The 15,190-nt window shown below is 49.3% G+C and overlaps 6 protein-coding genes across 6 annotated transcripts; 4 read left to right on the top strand and 2 right to left on the bottom strand.

The window, feature by feature from the left end:
- Positions 1–1,255: 1,255 nt before the first annotated feature.
- P175DRAFT_0502299 (uncharacterized protein) lies at positions 1,256–1,936 on the top strand. Its single transcript, XM_040897347.1, has one exon. The coding sequence runs from the start codon at positions 1,472–1,474 to the stop codon at positions 1,700–1,702; it is 231 nt and encodes a 76-aa protein (XP_040751540.1). The 5' UTR covers positions 1,256–1,471; the 3' UTR covers positions 1,703–1,936.
- A 1,059-nt stretch (positions 1,937–2,995) lies between these two features.
- P175DRAFT_0439577 (TFIIIC subunit 6 family protein) lies at positions 2,996–4,008 on the bottom strand (the record flags this gene model as incomplete). Its single annotated transcript, XM_040893969.1, has 2 exons — positions 2,996–3,811; positions 3,901–4,008. Coding segments are annotated over 2 exons (924 nt in total), but the record flags the coding sequence as incomplete, so codon positions are not given.
- A 1,531-nt stretch (positions 4,009–5,539) lies between these two features.
- Positions 5,540–7,112, top strand: P175DRAFT_0493927 (uncharacterized protein; the record flags this gene model as incomplete). The annotated part of the gene is made up of 2 exons (XM_040895997.1): positions 5,540–6,643; positions 6,717–7,112. The coding sequence occupies 2 exons, from the start codon at positions 5,540–5,542 to the stop codon at positions 7,110–7,112; spliced, it is 1,500 nt and encodes a 499-aa protein (XP_040751538.1).
- Positions 7,113–8,615: 1,503 nt separating this feature from the next.
- On the bottom strand, positions 8,616–12,965 carry jhd1 ([Histone H3]-lysine-36 demethylase; the record flags this gene model as incomplete). The annotated part of the gene is made up of 2 exons (XM_040895996.1): positions 8,616–9,542; positions 9,600–12,965. 2 exons carry the CDS (start codon positions 12,963–12,965, stop codon positions 8,616–8,618), a joined length of 4,293 nt encoding a protein of 1,430 aa, XP_040751537.1.
- A 184-nt stretch (positions 12,966–13,149) lies between these two features.
- P175DRAFT_0533120 (uncharacterized protein) lies at positions 13,150–13,442 on the top strand (the record flags this gene model as incomplete). The annotated part of the gene is made up of 2 exons (XM_040900029.1): positions 13,150–13,263; positions 13,323–13,442. The coding sequence occupies 2 exons, from the start codon at positions 13,150–13,152 to the stop codon at positions 13,440–13,442; spliced, it is 234 nt and encodes a 77-aa protein (XP_040751536.1).
- A 425-nt stretch (positions 13,443–13,867) lies between these two features.
- P175DRAFT_0517134 (putative pre-mRNA branch site protein p14) lies at positions 13,868–14,997 on the top strand. The gene is made up of 5 exons (XM_040898962.1): positions 13,868–14,008; positions 14,091–14,114; positions 14,236–14,292; positions 14,372–14,499; positions 14,576–14,997. Exons 1-5 carry the CDS (start codon positions 13,977–13,979, stop codon positions 14,674–14,676), a joined length of 342 nt encoding a protein of 113 aa, XP_040751535.1. The 5' UTR covers positions 13,868–13,976; the 3' UTR covers positions 14,677–14,997.
- The last annotated feature ends 193 nt before the right edge of the window (positions 14,998–15,190 follow it).

Below are 15,190 nucleotides of genomic sequence, written 5' to 3'. Positions count from 1 at the left end.
AATGCGAAATCACAGGGGCCAAATGAGAGTTAGCTGGTTCCCGTCCTTAACCCGTATCTTTTGATGGCTGAACTTGTCAAGAAGATCATTGCTCAGGATTCCGTGATCTGAGCGGCAACAAAGAAACTTGAGTACACTATTAAGGAAAGATAGTTCTCGAACTGTTCTGTACTTTTGCCCGGCGCGACTAGTCGGTTGAACGATACATCAAATAATAACTATGAGATAGGTTGTAGGTCCGGTAGAATTGCGGTGGAGGCTCATTTGGATCCTTCACCAGGTAGTCGGCGGAAACGAACTAGTTATACTAGTTATACCTACCCCTGATTCATCATTTCGCGGAGTCGATCCCGATGTCCCTTTTTGGTCCAGAAACGAAGAAAGAAAGAAAAAAACCCTTAAGTAGATTTTAATCTATTAGATTAAAGAATACTAGGAATTAGGGACTAGTAGGGTCCACAATCCAACATCCCTTCTTTTAAGTTCCTTTCTTCACTCTTCTACCCCCACAGTTTCCAAGTACATAGTATGGAGTACGGAGTACTATGTATGTGTATGTAGGAGTAGGTTCCAACTTCCCCATAGTTAATTTCCACTACCCCCTTCCATCAGGCAAATCTTTTTTTTACCTTGCCGGATTTTCCTCCTTCCTCAGATCCCTATACCTTTGTTATTTTATTTTAAAGGTGATGCGTCCCCGGGGTGTCCACCCGCCCTTCCGTACAAGTATACATACAACTGAGCTGCTCCAGTTGCTACACCATGGACTATAATCTCTCCAGGCTCCACGCCCAGTGAGGAGATACCGATACCCGACCTGCTGGGCCGGAGCTGCCTAAGACGATGTGAGACGCGTGGGTTGAAGTTTCAGGGAAGGAATTTTTGGGAACGAAGATCTCCCCCCAGGGACAAACAAATTCGCTGGTGTTTTGGCTCCATAAGGATATACACGTACGTACGACAAAGGGATCGGATGTGTCCGGTTTGGCAGGGTTAATATTATTTGTTCTACACGGACTGGTTTAGCTGATTGTCCTAATTTTCTTTATGATTTATTATTTTATTCACTCCGTCCTTGAATCCTTTTTTTTTTTTTTTTAGCTGTTCTCTCTCCCGAGACAACCCTACGTCCGACACATCTCGTTGGGCTTTCCTTTCCTTCAAGGCTTCTACATAAGACCTGGCCTCTTCCTCTGCCGATGCTTCTTTTGGATCCTTTTCTTATCTACTATACGATCTTTATACTCCCACTCTCGTTATCCAACACATCAGGATATATATATATATAAGTTTTGATATAACATCCGTGCCTGGAGAAGGTATTGAGAGGTAAGTTCCTTTCTTTCAGCATCCCCTCGAAATCTGCAATCATCCTTCAGAAAAGAGTCAAGAAAACAATATTGAACCTGGAGTATACATACCAGCCAACATACAAAGCTCAAACTCCTACACTCCGACCCAATTATACAAAATGACTTCCCCAATCCCAACACATCCTCGCAACCGCCCTACACTCACCACCCGGCCCTCCTCCGCCTACAGCCAAAAAGACATCTACCATGCCATCATGGCCTCCACAACCCAGAATCCTAAATCTCTCGACGGCTCGGATTCTCAAAACTATCAATCCGCATCGGCATTCGAGTATCCGCCCCCACCTCCTCCGTCCCCGGTGGAATCGCGAAATCCTCATGCATTCTAGACTCTTCTTCCTCTTCTTCCTCTTCTTCCCGCTCTATTGGGGAATCGATAACCGTTAATACTTACCTTTTACATTCTCTCTCTCTCTCTCTCTCTCTCTCTCTCAAAACAACAGTTTATTTCATCTGGCATGAACGGAACCAATCCCGGGACTTCAAAACAAGCAAGTCTTTCACTTGTTTCCCAAACGATGGGGTTCTTAAATAACTGCATACATGGATATACAGAACACATGCCTACAGCATTCACTTGTCTTTTTTTTTTTTTTTTTTCTCCCTCTTTAATAATCAATGACTTGGTCTGGCCTGGTCTGGTCCAGTTCGGTTCGGTTCGGTTCGGTTCGGCTTGGGTTCGGCTGTGGGGTCTTGTTTTCTTTTCTTTTCTTTTCTCAAGGTCTTTGGCAGCTTCGGATGCATACAGTACATCCATACATCCATACTCAGGATTGGGCAAAATTGAGCTTTTTTTTCTTCTTTGGTTTGCTTGGGGGGGGGGGGTTTCTAGATTACCACGTGTAGGAATTTCCATATTTGGCAGAATACCTATAGTTACCTAGCATAGATAGATACATCAAAATGTATGAAATGAGAGGATCATATCTACGTAGGATCCATCTGTACGTGATTCCGTGGCAAAGGTTCCATTCGGCATTATTCTTCTTCTGCTTCCTCTCATAAAAGAGACGTAGATAGATATACAGATCCACCGCGGTCTACAACAACACATGTGTCATTTATTCATCGTAATGAAAATCATCCTCGAACGATCGAACGATCGAACAAGAACCACCACCTGTTCACGACATGCGGAGTCCCTGCATCCGGTGGTCGTATGACGCTATCCCGGCGCAATCAAAACCGGATCGGTCGGTGTTTCTTCACGAGGTGGGTCCTCGGGAAGGAGAGAGAGAGAGAGAGAGAGTCTAGCTCTAGACAGCTTCTAGATGTCCCCCTTAGAGCGTTGGATATTACTGCAGGGTAATCATGCGAGCGGCGATAGCTGAGGCATTTCTTTTGGGGATTTCGTTCAGACCTTTCCCCCCCCAATCTTCTTCTTTGCAAGGAGAGCGAGAAGCTTTGAAGTCGCTGCCTCCGTTCAAGAACACTTGAAAAACTTGGGGTAACTCACGTGATTCCACATGTTTTAACGTAGGCGTTGCTTGATGATCCTTGGCACGGTAACCATGTGCTTGGGTTTGAAGCTGTAGGATTGACACATGTGAATGTTATGCATACCGAGAAGAACCGTAGAGAAAAAAAAAGTTAAAAAAGTTCGGGGAGACTCGCTAGGTCTCTCAGCCGGGGCGCGACGAGTTCTCGGAGGGACCAAGACCCTGATTCCCAAGTTGAGTGTAGAGATTCTCTAGTTCCATGATCGCTTCGGAATCTCCCTGGAGAGCGCGATCATTAAGCTGCTGGATTGCAGCTAGCTGCTCGTCTGTTTGAGCCCAGCCGCGGAGTCGCTCCTCTAGATTTGAGCCTCGTTTTGAGCTAAAAACAGTGCGCACGGTATCGGTCTCGCCCCTGCGTTTCTTCAGTTCCATCAGACGCCCTAGGAATCGAGCCTGGTTTGACTGGTGATCTGGTTTGTAGACTCCGGGAGTTTCTGGTGCGGAGGAGGTTTCCAGCGGTTGCTGCAGCGGATCCGGGTGATTTTGGACCTGACCCCCAGAACTAGAGCTAGAGATGAGGGTGGCCTTTCGACTGAGAATCTTGACACTGTTGGCAGCGATAAGGTCAAAGTCCTTGGTATGCTTCAACGGGGTAACCTCCGTGGGTGCAGCTGCATCCGGGTCAAATGATGCATCCTGGCCAGGACGAGAGAAGAAAAGTTCGGTGCCAATCTGATCCGCCCATGATCCGCTAAAGATCTGATTCTGGTAGGAAATGATCGGGTTGGCGGTGTGGAGGCCGAGGATTTGCACCCTTTCTGCAGACACGTTGTCGGACTCAGAGCTGGCTATGGCGGGATCTTGGTCATCAGTATGCGCGGAAGGAGCAGAGGGGGGCCCGGTGGTTGCTGTTGCAGTGGAAGAGGAGGGGTCATGGCGACGGCGTGCGGGACGGATAGGACCATGATGGGTGGTGAGGTCGATATTGAGATAAAAGGTCTGGGAGGGTGTGAAGAGAAAGGGTGATGGATCAGCTGGGTCGATTGACCAAGGTGGGAAATAAACAGTAGAAGAAGATCTTCTCTTACCTCTGTTTCGGTGTCATGATATTCGTATTCATAGTCGGAGTCCTCATCGTCTGCAGGGAGAGGATGGGAGGGCATGCCGGGATCGAGGGCCGACATTGGTTCTGAATGCGGTATTAAACCTCCGAGCAAGCCGTTGATTGTGCGTGTTTCTGCAGGATTCTTGCAGACCAGTCCCAGGAAGGTTTGCGAGGGCTAGAAAAGCTTCTGACCGGTTCTTATGTCGTGCCCTCTATACCAATCAGCAGCACGGCCGAATCCACGGGTTGGGATAGCTCCAGATGTATTTATTATTATCTTGTGCTTTCCAGGTTCTGTATGGAGATAGTTAGTTAGTTACCTCAGGCAGCGGTGTGGTCGCTTAGTCATGAGTGGTAATAGAACTGTATAAATGACAATACGGTAATTTTTCCTCAGGCTCCCAGGCTCTCATCTTGTTGTGGATACCTGAGGTACTTCAGCCCTGTCAAAAGCATCAAAATCAAACAACTCAAATCTTTCTCCATCTCATCAACTTCACTTCAACTTCATTCTTTCAATCATCAACTCCATCAATTATACTTCTCATCCCATCTCTCTCTTATATCCCTTATTTATTTTCCACACTAGAAGTTAATCTGACTCTTCTCTTTATCCTTTTACTAGATGACCTCATCTTGAATCCCCTCCATCCGGATTGATCCACTTTCAGCCCTGTTCCTCACTTTAGGCTCCGTCAGCATTTCCAATGACTCCCTCACTACTACCCATCTAACCAAAAAAAAATACAAATAAAAAATTAAAAAAAAAAGAAAGAAGAAGGAAAAAGAAGAAGAAGAAAAAGAAAAAAGAAAATAAACTAACCTCCCCTTGGGTTCCAAAAAGTAAGTCAAGCATTTCCAACTTTCTTTTCTTTAAACTCACCAATCATTCCCCTCCGTTCCTGTTGGACTACCCTCGTTCTGTCTACCGCTGGAATTCTTCCTTAGCAATCCGGCTTTGCGCGGAAGCAAGGGAGGCCATGGAAATGCATCCGTCACCTTCCATGTCCACTCCCGTTGCTCATTGTTGCTCTTTGCTCCTCCATCTCCGCCGTCCATCATTCATTATCTAATCCTATTCCGTCGCTCCCGGTCTCTCTTTCTCACTCGACCAATTGCTGCTTCCTTATGATGGGGTCAACGGATGGCCTATTGCTGGACCCGGCAGTAGCAGTCATCCCCCTCCTCGCTAGCACCACTCTCATCACTGATGTTCTCGACCGCCGCTGACGGAACAATATTTTCGTTGTCCTCTTATAGTGTCTCTTCCTCCTCTTCCTCTCCAATCTTTCCCTTCATTTCCGGGGCTGGCTGCTCGTTCTCATTCTTTCTTTCCCCTCTTCCTGACCTTCTTGGGTTCCTCCGTCCTTGTGCTCGCCAATCCTACCGACCAGGCTTCGTTGACCGCCACAATCTTATCTACTCCACCTAGCGTTGCTATCCCAAACAGGAAATCATACTTCAGCACATCTGCCACTCCCACCACCCCAACCACTTTTGCTATAACTAGCTTTTCTGCTCCTCCGGCGATTGCTAGGGATAACGAGGTTGAATTCGCTCTTGAATCCCCCCCGAACTCCACCGCCTGCGAAATCGCCGCTCCATCCGGTCCATGTCATCAGATGGTTCAGAAGACTACTGCCGCAATTGTTACACTCTCTTCACTGATCGCCTATGTGACCATCAACAGTATCCTCCGTACCGTCAGGCCGTCGGCCTTTATCTGGTACGATGAGGACCGTGACGAGGAAAGTTGGATCGCCTCTTCTCCGTCATGGTTTGACAGGAAGGCTTGCCGTTGGCTCGGGCTTTGCGGTACAGCACACTTTCGCGTAATCGGTCCCCACTTCGGGCGCCGTACAGCCTCTCCAGAGTTGCCAGACGACAGTCGTTCGTGGCAGAATTACTGGACCAACGAAACCGGTCCTTCCGAAGATTCGTGGGATGCGACAGAACGAAGTCTGCGACAGATCCCCGACTATGTACTCGAATATGCTCCTCTCGTTCATCTTTTCTCAGGCGAGCAGTTTTGGCCGTGCGACATTGCTGAGCATCTCTACCATACCACCCCGATGCTGAACTATACCCCGGTCCAGTCGGAATATGATCACCCTTCTTTACAGGATCTTGATGAGCTGAATCAATGGGAAGGAGGACGCCATGTCTTTCTAACCAGCAACGATGACGTAGAAGGACGTCCACCTTGGATTGAAGGGGAGAAAAATGTTCCTACCCCCCCGGAGGACAATCCCGAGGACTTGTGGCTAGACCGGGGTAGCGAAGGCGACGAATCCTTCACGGAAGAACCCACCGAGGATCGTGTCAAATGGTACGACACTGAATTACCACTGCGAGATGGGGCCGCCGATGGTATCCCAGCTGAGGAGCTTGGCTACCCCACCTTCGACCAAGACTTGATTCGCAACGAACTGAGGAGACGATACGGTGGAGAACCTATTATTCAGGGAACTGGGGGCCGGAGCGAGGCGCCGGCCGTTCTGCTAGTGATCGACAAGGGTAATGGTATTGTGGATGCCTTTTGGTTCTACTTCTACAGCTTCAATCTTGGCAACGCAGTGTTTAATGTGCGGTTTGGGAATCACATTGGAGACTGGGAGCACTGCCTTGTGCGATTTCACCATGGCAAGCCAAAAGCCCTCTTCTTCAGTGCTCACTCTGCGGGCGAAGCGTACAGCTACGAAGCTGTCGAGAAAATTGGACGACGAGTAAGTCTACATCCACGTGATTTTGCAGGCGCGCACGATCCCCTTGAAGGCTAATTATTGGTCCAATCAATAGCCAGTCATATACTCAGCAACAGGCACACATGCCATGTATGCCACTCCGGGGGTGCATCCATACATTCTACCATGGGGTCTTCTCCATGATCAAACTGACCGCGGCCCTCTGTGGGACCCCCTTCTCAACTCTCACTCATACACATATGATGTCGCCAATGATACCCTTCGCGCATCCACCCTCAACCCGGCCTCACCAACCGAGTGGTTTTACTTCAAGGGACAGTGGGGTGATAAGTTTTACCAGCTTGGTGACCGTCGACAGTATCGCTTTGCAGGCCAGTATCACTATGTGAACGGACCTTTAGGGCCTTGGTTTAAGCATCTCAACCGTCGTAAAGTATGCCAAGGTCCTGATGAAGATCCTTGTCTTATCAAGGACTATATCGGGGAGTAAAAAAGGCCTAAACGATGGTCTACCATGGGGCCTGAGCATCCTGGAGGAGAAAATCCTCATCATACCTTCAAAGTCGGCTAACGCAGAGCCTAGCATGCATCTTATGATAGCAGGTCCAACTCTTGTTGGTAGCTATCGATGAAGTTATGATCACAAAACCCCCTCCTCCCCGCTCTTTTTCTTTTGGCCTCCCCCCCCCCGCAGTCCTTGATACCCTTTCTATTTCTTATTTTATCATTACGCTTGTTTATCAGTACTTGATATCCTCGTGCAGTTGGCATTCGTATTTTTTGGGCATATGGTATACCCCACGCGTTATCTCTCCTTGATATAGATCCCTGGCCGGATTTAGAGGGCTAGAAGCCCACGAGCCATGAAGAATGACATGGAATGCTTTTCTCTTTAGTTACATTGGGAGTCGGAGTCGATGGATCTTGTTTCTTTCCCCCCTTTTTGGATCATTCCTTATTTGATATACGCATCAGATGCTCTGGATGGTGGTCACTGGATCAACATTGAAGAATAGATGGCTATTTTTTTTTTATATAAAATATATACAGACGTACATACACTCCTACATGTACATTGCTGGATCCTGCAGGCAATCTCTTGAGGATTCTAAACTGCTAAAAGTCAACAACTATAACGGTGTTAAAACATGTAACACAGGATATAATATAATCAATCCAAAAAAAAACAAGCAATAAAAAGCAAAGACATCATAGAGCCGAGCAGCAAAACAACCCAAAGGGAAAAGCTAGTGCCATTGTAGGATTCCCGATCCCTTCCCTCCCTCCATCCCTGAGTAGGTATTATCAAAGATTCAGCTTACACTGAAACCGAGACAATGATACAAAGAGGATCAAAGATAGATAGGGAGAAGGGGAGAAAAGCAAGTAAGGAAGAGAGAAAATGGTTCAATCATCCTACAAAAGATCAAATCAAATTTGTCTGATTGAGACGAACAGCGAGTCCATATACACTTGAACGCCCAAGATGAAAAAAAAAAAAAAAGGCTAAGCAAGTAAATAGGAAAGAGGAGGGGGAAAAAAGAAAAGAAAAGAAAAGAAAAGAAAAAAAAAAAAAAAAAAAAGAGAAAGGAAGAAAATACAGAAGCAATGATGATATTGATATCATGCAGAGGGGAATGAGGTAATTAAAGAAGAAAAAGAGCCCCAGTGAGAGATGATCCGGCTGAGCAGCAGCGAAACGCCAAAGAGGTAGTAAAAGAAACTGGCAAAGGACAGTGAGAGAGAAATAGAAGGGAAAGTAACAACTCCAAGCCCATATCCATGGCACTCCGTTTCATAGTAAACTCCATAATTCCCCAAATTTCCCAGGCAAGAAACACGCGACGCGCGGTTTGATCTTGCTTAATTCCAAATTCGCCGGTTGCCCCTGTCTAGGATGTCTACAAAGCGGTTGAAGAGAGCAGAAGAACAGAATAGAAAAGAATAATAAACAGAAAGATTGCGGTGAACAGTGGACAGATGAATCTTGGGGTCATACTCGTCCTGCTCTCCTTCGCAAGCCAAATTCCTGCTCTTGAAGTTCACGAATCAGGCGTAAGCTTTCAGCATCCGGGTCGTTTTCAGCCACGCTTGCGTGATCTGATTTGGGAGCTTTGCCATGCTGACTAGGGGACGTCGAAGAAATAGCGTGCCGGTCGGATTTCTTTTCTACCGAAGGAGAGAAGCTCTTCTTTCCGTGGGACGAGGACGGTCGAGATGCGGACTTCTTTGGGGCGGATGACTGGCCCGGGGGGTTCTTCTGCACACCACTTGTGCCATTGAAGGATGAACGGCGTGTAATCTGTGAGTGTGTCGTAGGCTTCGCCGATTTGACAAAATGGACATCCGGCATATACCTTTCAACGTGACGCGGCTGACGAGAGGAATGACGGGATCCCGTGGTTGGCGTGTGGATGGCATGGCCTCCTCCTCCTCCTTCAGCGTCAGCATGATCATGCATATCCATCTCGTCTGCTAGAGAGGTCGGTGGCGACACGAGTGTGGCAACTGGCTTGGACACAGAAGCCGCGTTTACTTCCTCAGTGACAACCGTATCCGCCTGAAAAGCTGGTGGGGAGGCATACGAATTTTGGCCCGAGGGAGCTTCTTCTTTCTCCACTTGGACCATTTCCGCATGTGGTGAGGTCGGTTTATTCGGTCGTGTTGTTGTCTTTCCAAGTGGACTATGGTCAACGGCAGTGTGGATGGGAGAGGGTTGTTCCACTTCCCGAGAGCTGAGATGCGCTGGCCTTGCCACGGGCGAGGTGCTTTCCTGTTTCAACCGTTTATTTGCAACAGAGCCAGCACCTTCGTCGTTGGCGCGTGGTCGTTTCGCAGAGCTCGTAGCTGCTCGCGGTTTTGCCCGTTCTTGAGCCTTCACCGGGTCGATCCTACCGTACTCATCGTGAATGCACCGCCGCTAACGGTTTGTTAGTGAATGAAGAAAGTATACCGGTGGAGCTCGGCGAATACAAACCTTGCTTTTCCGACAGTCGTCACAGGCCTTGCTTCGTCCTTTCTTGCCCGGGTTCATGCCATCGGGACTGGCATCATTTGCTCTGCTAGACGCTCCATGAGGGGTACCAATAGCAGTGTACTTTGGAGAGACATCTACCCGATCCACCCGTGGGTGGGCGTTGTTATTGCCCGTTTGAAGACCAGCACCAGATGCGATTGCGGCCAGCGAGTTTAGAGCAGACACCGCATCGTGCGCGGTAGGGGTGAGAGTTCCTAGGCCGAAAGAACCAGGGGCCATCTGTTTGCTCGACCCTCCATCGTTGTTCTCTTCTTTATGATGACAGCGGATCCTTCGTTTGCGGCAGGCGTCGCATGCAACGCGCTTAGGGCCGAGTCCGGATCCCCGCGTAGCAGCGCGAGGTTTAGAAGGAGGCTCCTCTTTCACGACGGAGGCTGAACTCGAGCTAGACGATACGGCGGGAGGAATGCTCGGCGGAAGCACCGCCCCGACCCCGTTGCTAGCTGAATCCCTTTGAGTGGTATCAACAGACCGCTCTGGTAGGCGCTGAACAGCCTGCCTCTCGGCATACATTCGCTGGTTATCAACGTTGCGCTCCGAGCGGCGACTGGGCCTTCCCGCCGGTTTCTTCTCGGCGAGGCTGTTTTTCGCATTGCTTTCAACAACACCGGGGCGAGTCCATTGAGGGGCCTTTTCATTGCCACGCTTCCACGCAAGCCAGACTCCAAATTTCCTGATCGTATCAATCGGATCGCCTGACATCTTGGGGATAGACTTTTTGATGGCATTTCTGGCATCCACGGTCACACCTTCAACGAGGTAACAACCTGCGATCAAGGCGGTCTGAAGTAGATATTTCGCGAGGTCTGGAAGCCCTTCTAACTCACCTTGGGAGTAGAAGCGCGAGTTATGGTAGGGCGACCCCGGAGGTTCCGCGGTGGCTCGTTCTCCGAATTCGTAGTAGATGGGATACTCTCGATGAAAGCGGTAGTTTTCGTCATGGGCAAACGAGTCCAGGACGCTTTGGGGGATTGGGTCTTCCTCTAGATACTTCAATGCAGTGTACCATTGGATCTTTTGGAAGAAAGGGTATCTGAATTTCCTTGGGACCTTGGTGTCTTTTTCAATCTTGGCGATCTTGATTTGCATCCCGTAGTTGAGTCTTGTCAGGAAGTTACCTCCAATCACCAGGCTGTTTTCAGGGGTCCACACGGCGTGTATCCAGCCGGATGGAATTAGCATGGTATCGCCTTCGGAAAGGTCAACGCGATAACACTCCTTGGTCTGATCTCCAAGAAAGGTGGAATCCTGGGCAGGCGAGTTGCACCATTCCTCATACTTCCTCAGGTGCTTGTCCTTCGGGGGGATGAAAAAGAAGGTCTTTTTGCCCTTGATGATGTGGTAAAACACAGAGGATCCTCCGAAATCGATGTGGAAGTCGGTGTAACAGTCAGCCACAGACATCAGGCAGTAGAATTGGACTTTGGGGTATTCCCCCACTGCCTTGAGTTCCTCGGGCCAAACGGAATCCTGCAAATCCAGATCACGTACAATCCTTGGCCGGCGGATCAGTTTACCCAGTTTACTTTGGGACACTTCAAGGCTGATGACGTTGCGGACGATCTTGGCACCGGGGTTCTCGTAGTAGTCTGCCCACTTCTGCATGGTCCACCTTTTATCTTCTCCCTGTTGAGATTTGACATCGATCACTTCCACCCGGTCTTCTGGGCCGTAAAGCTCAGAAACCGTCCTAACGGTCAACCCTTGTGGGATGACCATGTCCAGCTGGTCTTGGCCGCAATCGATGACCGTGTCAAAGTCCTCACCTTCCTGAGGCAGATGCTCTAGAAGTTCATCAAACATCTCTTGAGAACTAGCGTCCTGAACGAGAGCGTCGAAGTCGGGGCTAGGGATTAGGACGGAGTCGCAGGTATTCAGTTCGGCCGGGATGACAATGGGCTCGGTCATACCATTGCCGCGCTCGAAGTATTCCGCGGAGACCAATTCGGGGCGCATCCGAGGGAAACTCTCGGGGAGGAAGCGGATCCTATTTTGTCGAATTGGCTCGATGTAGTGATGCTCTAGAGAATCAGTAGCGGCCTTGACAAGGCCTTGGTTAAGGCCCGCATAGTCGATAGAAGTGCGAGCGCGAGAAGATTTGCGGACAAAGGTGGTCTGGCCGTGGATAGGACGGCAGGTCCGGCAGATGAACTTGTCGACGGTCCGAATCTCGCGGTCGTTTTTGAACCCAGCGCATACAATATGGAACCAGCGCTTGCAGCCGTCACAGCTGATCCAAGTGACATCGCCTTGTTGATCTTCGGTCTCCATTGGTATTCGAATGAGGTTACAAGCTGCACAATTTGCCTGACTCGAGTCATCGGACTCAGTATCGTCTTCCACCTTGGGCGACTGCCTTCTCGGGCCGAGATGCGTTGTTTCGCCCGCGTCGCGAAGGCCAGCCTGCGCACTTTTGACGACTGCATTTGGTACAGCATCCCAGTGATGCTCTCCGCCATCCTCCTCTTCCTGCCAGATTATAGGTTGGAGGGTCGAGGAGCTTGTGTTGGGTCGCATGCCAGGAATCACGGGTCGTGAGATAGCAGCAGAACCATCGGATTGGGATCTCATGCGTGAAGAAGGGAATGTCGTACCTCCGAGATCATTGCTAGCCATGTTTTCATCATTCGAGCTCCAGTATGAGCCTCCAACCCCAGCTCTCGCTTGACTCTGAGGATGGAACGCATGGTGATGATAAGATTCATCCACGCTTATTCGCTTGGTGGAATGTATGGGAGGGGTGAAATTCGTGGGTCTCGCAAAATTTAGCAGGAGTTCTGCGTCAGTTTTCATGCTGTCGAAATTTGATGAGGAATTCGCAGGCGGCGCGGGACCCGACCGGGGCTGCAAGTAGGACGAGGAGGAAGAGGAGGCCTGATGATGATAATCTTTTTCCTCTGATCGCGGTCGCTTTGTAGGGCGTTCGAGGAGTTCTGTAGATTCGGAAGGAAAAAGCGATACCGGGGAGGTAGAATTCTGAGAGGGGGGTCGGTAGGAGAGAGGAGCAAAAGTCGGACTGGTGGCTAGTGCGATGGTCGCGAGAGTGTCGATGGTCGAGCTGGACCGACCATGGCCGGACCTGGGAGGAGCGGGAGCATCTGGAGCTGAGAATTTCCCAATAGTGGAAGAGAAATGGCTATGATCGGCGGTTGTAGGTCTGGAAAAACTGCGATCGACCCAGGAGGCACGAGCGTCGATAGTCGAGCAAGGTGAGATAGGTTCGACGGCGCGTCGCGGAGGCGAGGGAGTCCGATAACGCGGCGGACGGGGGCCGGTGTGGTTTAGAAAGGACGTAGCACTAATCATGATGGAAATTCAAGATGGTATCAAGGAGCGAAGAGGGGGATGAGAGTGAAGGAAGGTGACCGATGGCCGCGGAGGAGAGACGACGAGAGGGTTGGCAGCCGGACGCAAAGCGGGGAGGGGGATATTGAACCACACGGGCTAGAGAAAGACGACGGCAGGGAAAAGGAAAGTCATTCCTGACAGAATGACAAGCGCCCGATGGACAATGAGATGGAAATGGAATCTCGATGGGAAGGGGAGCGCAGGAACGCGGAGCCGGGAGGTTGACGGAGGAGAAGTCGCACGGCGGAGCGCTGAGGTTGAGGGGGGCAAGAAGTTGCAGTCTCTCTCTCTCTCTCTCACTGCCGGCTCTTCGAGAGCGGCGGAAAGATGCAGCACCGAGCCAACAGCGCGGAGACACAACAGGGAGAGGAAAGAGAGCAACAGAAGAATTCCAAGAAGCTTCTGGATGAAGAAACCAAGCGATTGCAAGAGTAGAAGGGGAAATTGAAGGAGAAGAATGGATGAGAGAAGAGGAGGGGAGAGAGTAACGCAAGTAACGCAGAGGGAGGAGCGCGAAGGGGTGGGTGCCTGAGGCATGCTATCGTTTGCGGCAGACTCCAAACAAGAAAGAAGACATATCGTTGACCACCAGAAAGACGGGGGGGGGGGGGAAAGAGGATTAGGGGAGAATTCCAAACAAATAGGCATTTCTATATTTACTCAGTAAAAAAAGAAACACCTCCCAAATAGTTCGAATATTCTTTGAATATTCTTCTATCTGAGGCTCCCCCCCAAGAGCGACTAAACCCAAATAGGCAACTCAGGCTCTCCTCCAAACGTCGCTGCTTCTGAATCGCGAATCTTCCTCTTCCTCCGTCTCTTTCGTTTCCCTGTTCCTCTGTTACTTTCTCCCCCCTTTCCCTTTTACTTTTCTATCTATTCGATCCCAAACCCACCTGGGTTTTTGATTCGATATTATCTTTCACCGTACTCATCGAACTTTGGACCCTTTTTCGACTCCGCCTGAGAATGAGCCGGAAGCTCGCCCCCGAAGCCAATCGGTAAGTCACAGACCCTGCTGATGCAGGAGACTGGACAGTATGAAGCTGGTCGCGAATTTTTTTGGTTGCTAACTTTTATTAGGATTCTCTTTGTCAAGAACCTCAAGTATGCCCGTCCCACCCCCGCGAGTTGGCTGTTTTCGCCTCCGAACTATTTCAACCCCTCCTACAGACACAAGCGCATAGAATTGAGTTGCTAACCAGGGAATAATTTCTTTAACTCATAGCTACAACGTGACTGCAGAGCAACTATTTGACCTTTTCGGGAAATTTGGCCCAATCCGGTATGCCCCCGCTGTGTCAAATGGTCTTCTTTTGGTTTGGTTTTTGGTGACGCCTAGGTACTGATCGAGTCTCGTCCAGACAAATACGTCAAGGAATCGCGAACAACTCCAAGGGCACCGCATTTGTAGTATACGAAGACGTTCACGACGCCAAACAGGCATGCGATAAGCTCAATGGATTCAATTTCCAGAACAGATATCTTGTTGGTAAGTTTTGACACCAGAAAGTTGTGCCCATGAAGGATACAGACTGATTTTTTCTTCTTTCTTGTTCGGTTTCTAGTCCTATATCACCAGCCGGAGAAAATGCTTAGGTCGAAAGAGGACTTGGCGGAAAGGCAAGAGAATTTGGAACGTCTCAAAAAGCAGCATGGTATAGAATGACGTGACGATTTCTTTTTTTCTCTCGCTTTCTCGACGTGTCCTTTGCGCTCCGTGCAAGACATTGGGATGCGTGTTATCTTTGGCTGGCTGCGGGGTTTTTGGCGTTTTTTTTTTTTCTAACTCCTATGGGTTTCATGGCTCTTGTTCATGGGTTTTGAGGGTGGTGGGTAGGTAGAATGACACTTTTCTCTGGCTTTTCGCTCTAGGGACAGGATGGGATATCTTTCAGGCTGGGATCAGTTCTGTTATACCGCTCAGTTTCCATTATCAATATAATCACATCGACCGCCCGCCATTGAAGTGGTGCGGCAAACCTATGAGATCAATTCTCTGCCTTTTTTTTTTCTTATATTAATTTCTTTTTGGGAGGGGCCGCGCTTGGGATGTGCCACTAGCTTGTTGATTTGAGATGGATCCTTCTTTTCCCTTGAAGATCTACATAAGCTTAAATGAGCTAGCAGCTTTGCTGGAATCATCAAGTCCAACATGAAGTGTATCCACTCGACAGGAGAGG

Source organism: Aspergillus ochraceoroseus (assembly GCF_002846915.1).
Source record: "Aspergillus ochraceoroseus IBT 24754 chromosome Unknown P175scaffold_5, whole genome shotgun sequence".
Classification (NCBI taxonomy): domain Eukaryota; kingdom Fungi; phylum Ascomycota; class Eurotiomycetes; order Eurotiales; family Aspergillaceae; genus Aspergillus; species Aspergillus ochraceoroseus.
The sequence above is the reverse complement of the archived record's forward strand: the minus strand, read 5'-3'. Positions and strand labels throughout refer to the sequence as shown.

Coding starts and splice junctions, on each gene's coding strand:
- P175DRAFT_0502299 (XM_040897347.1), top strand. CDS start 1,472: ATGACTTCCCCAATCCCAACACATCCTCGCAACCGCCCTACACTCACC.
- P175DRAFT_0517134 (XM_040898962.1), top strand. CDS start 13,977: ATGAGCCGGAAGCTCGCCCCCGAAGCCAATCG. Junction 14,115..14,235: donor CTCTTTGTCAAGAACCTCAA/GTATGCCCGTCC, acceptor TTTAACTCATAG/CTACAACGTGACTGCAGAGC. Junction 14,293..14,371: donor GGGAAATTTGGCCCAATCCG/GTATGCCCCCGC, acceptor AGTCTCGTCCAG/ACAAATACGTCAAGGAATCG.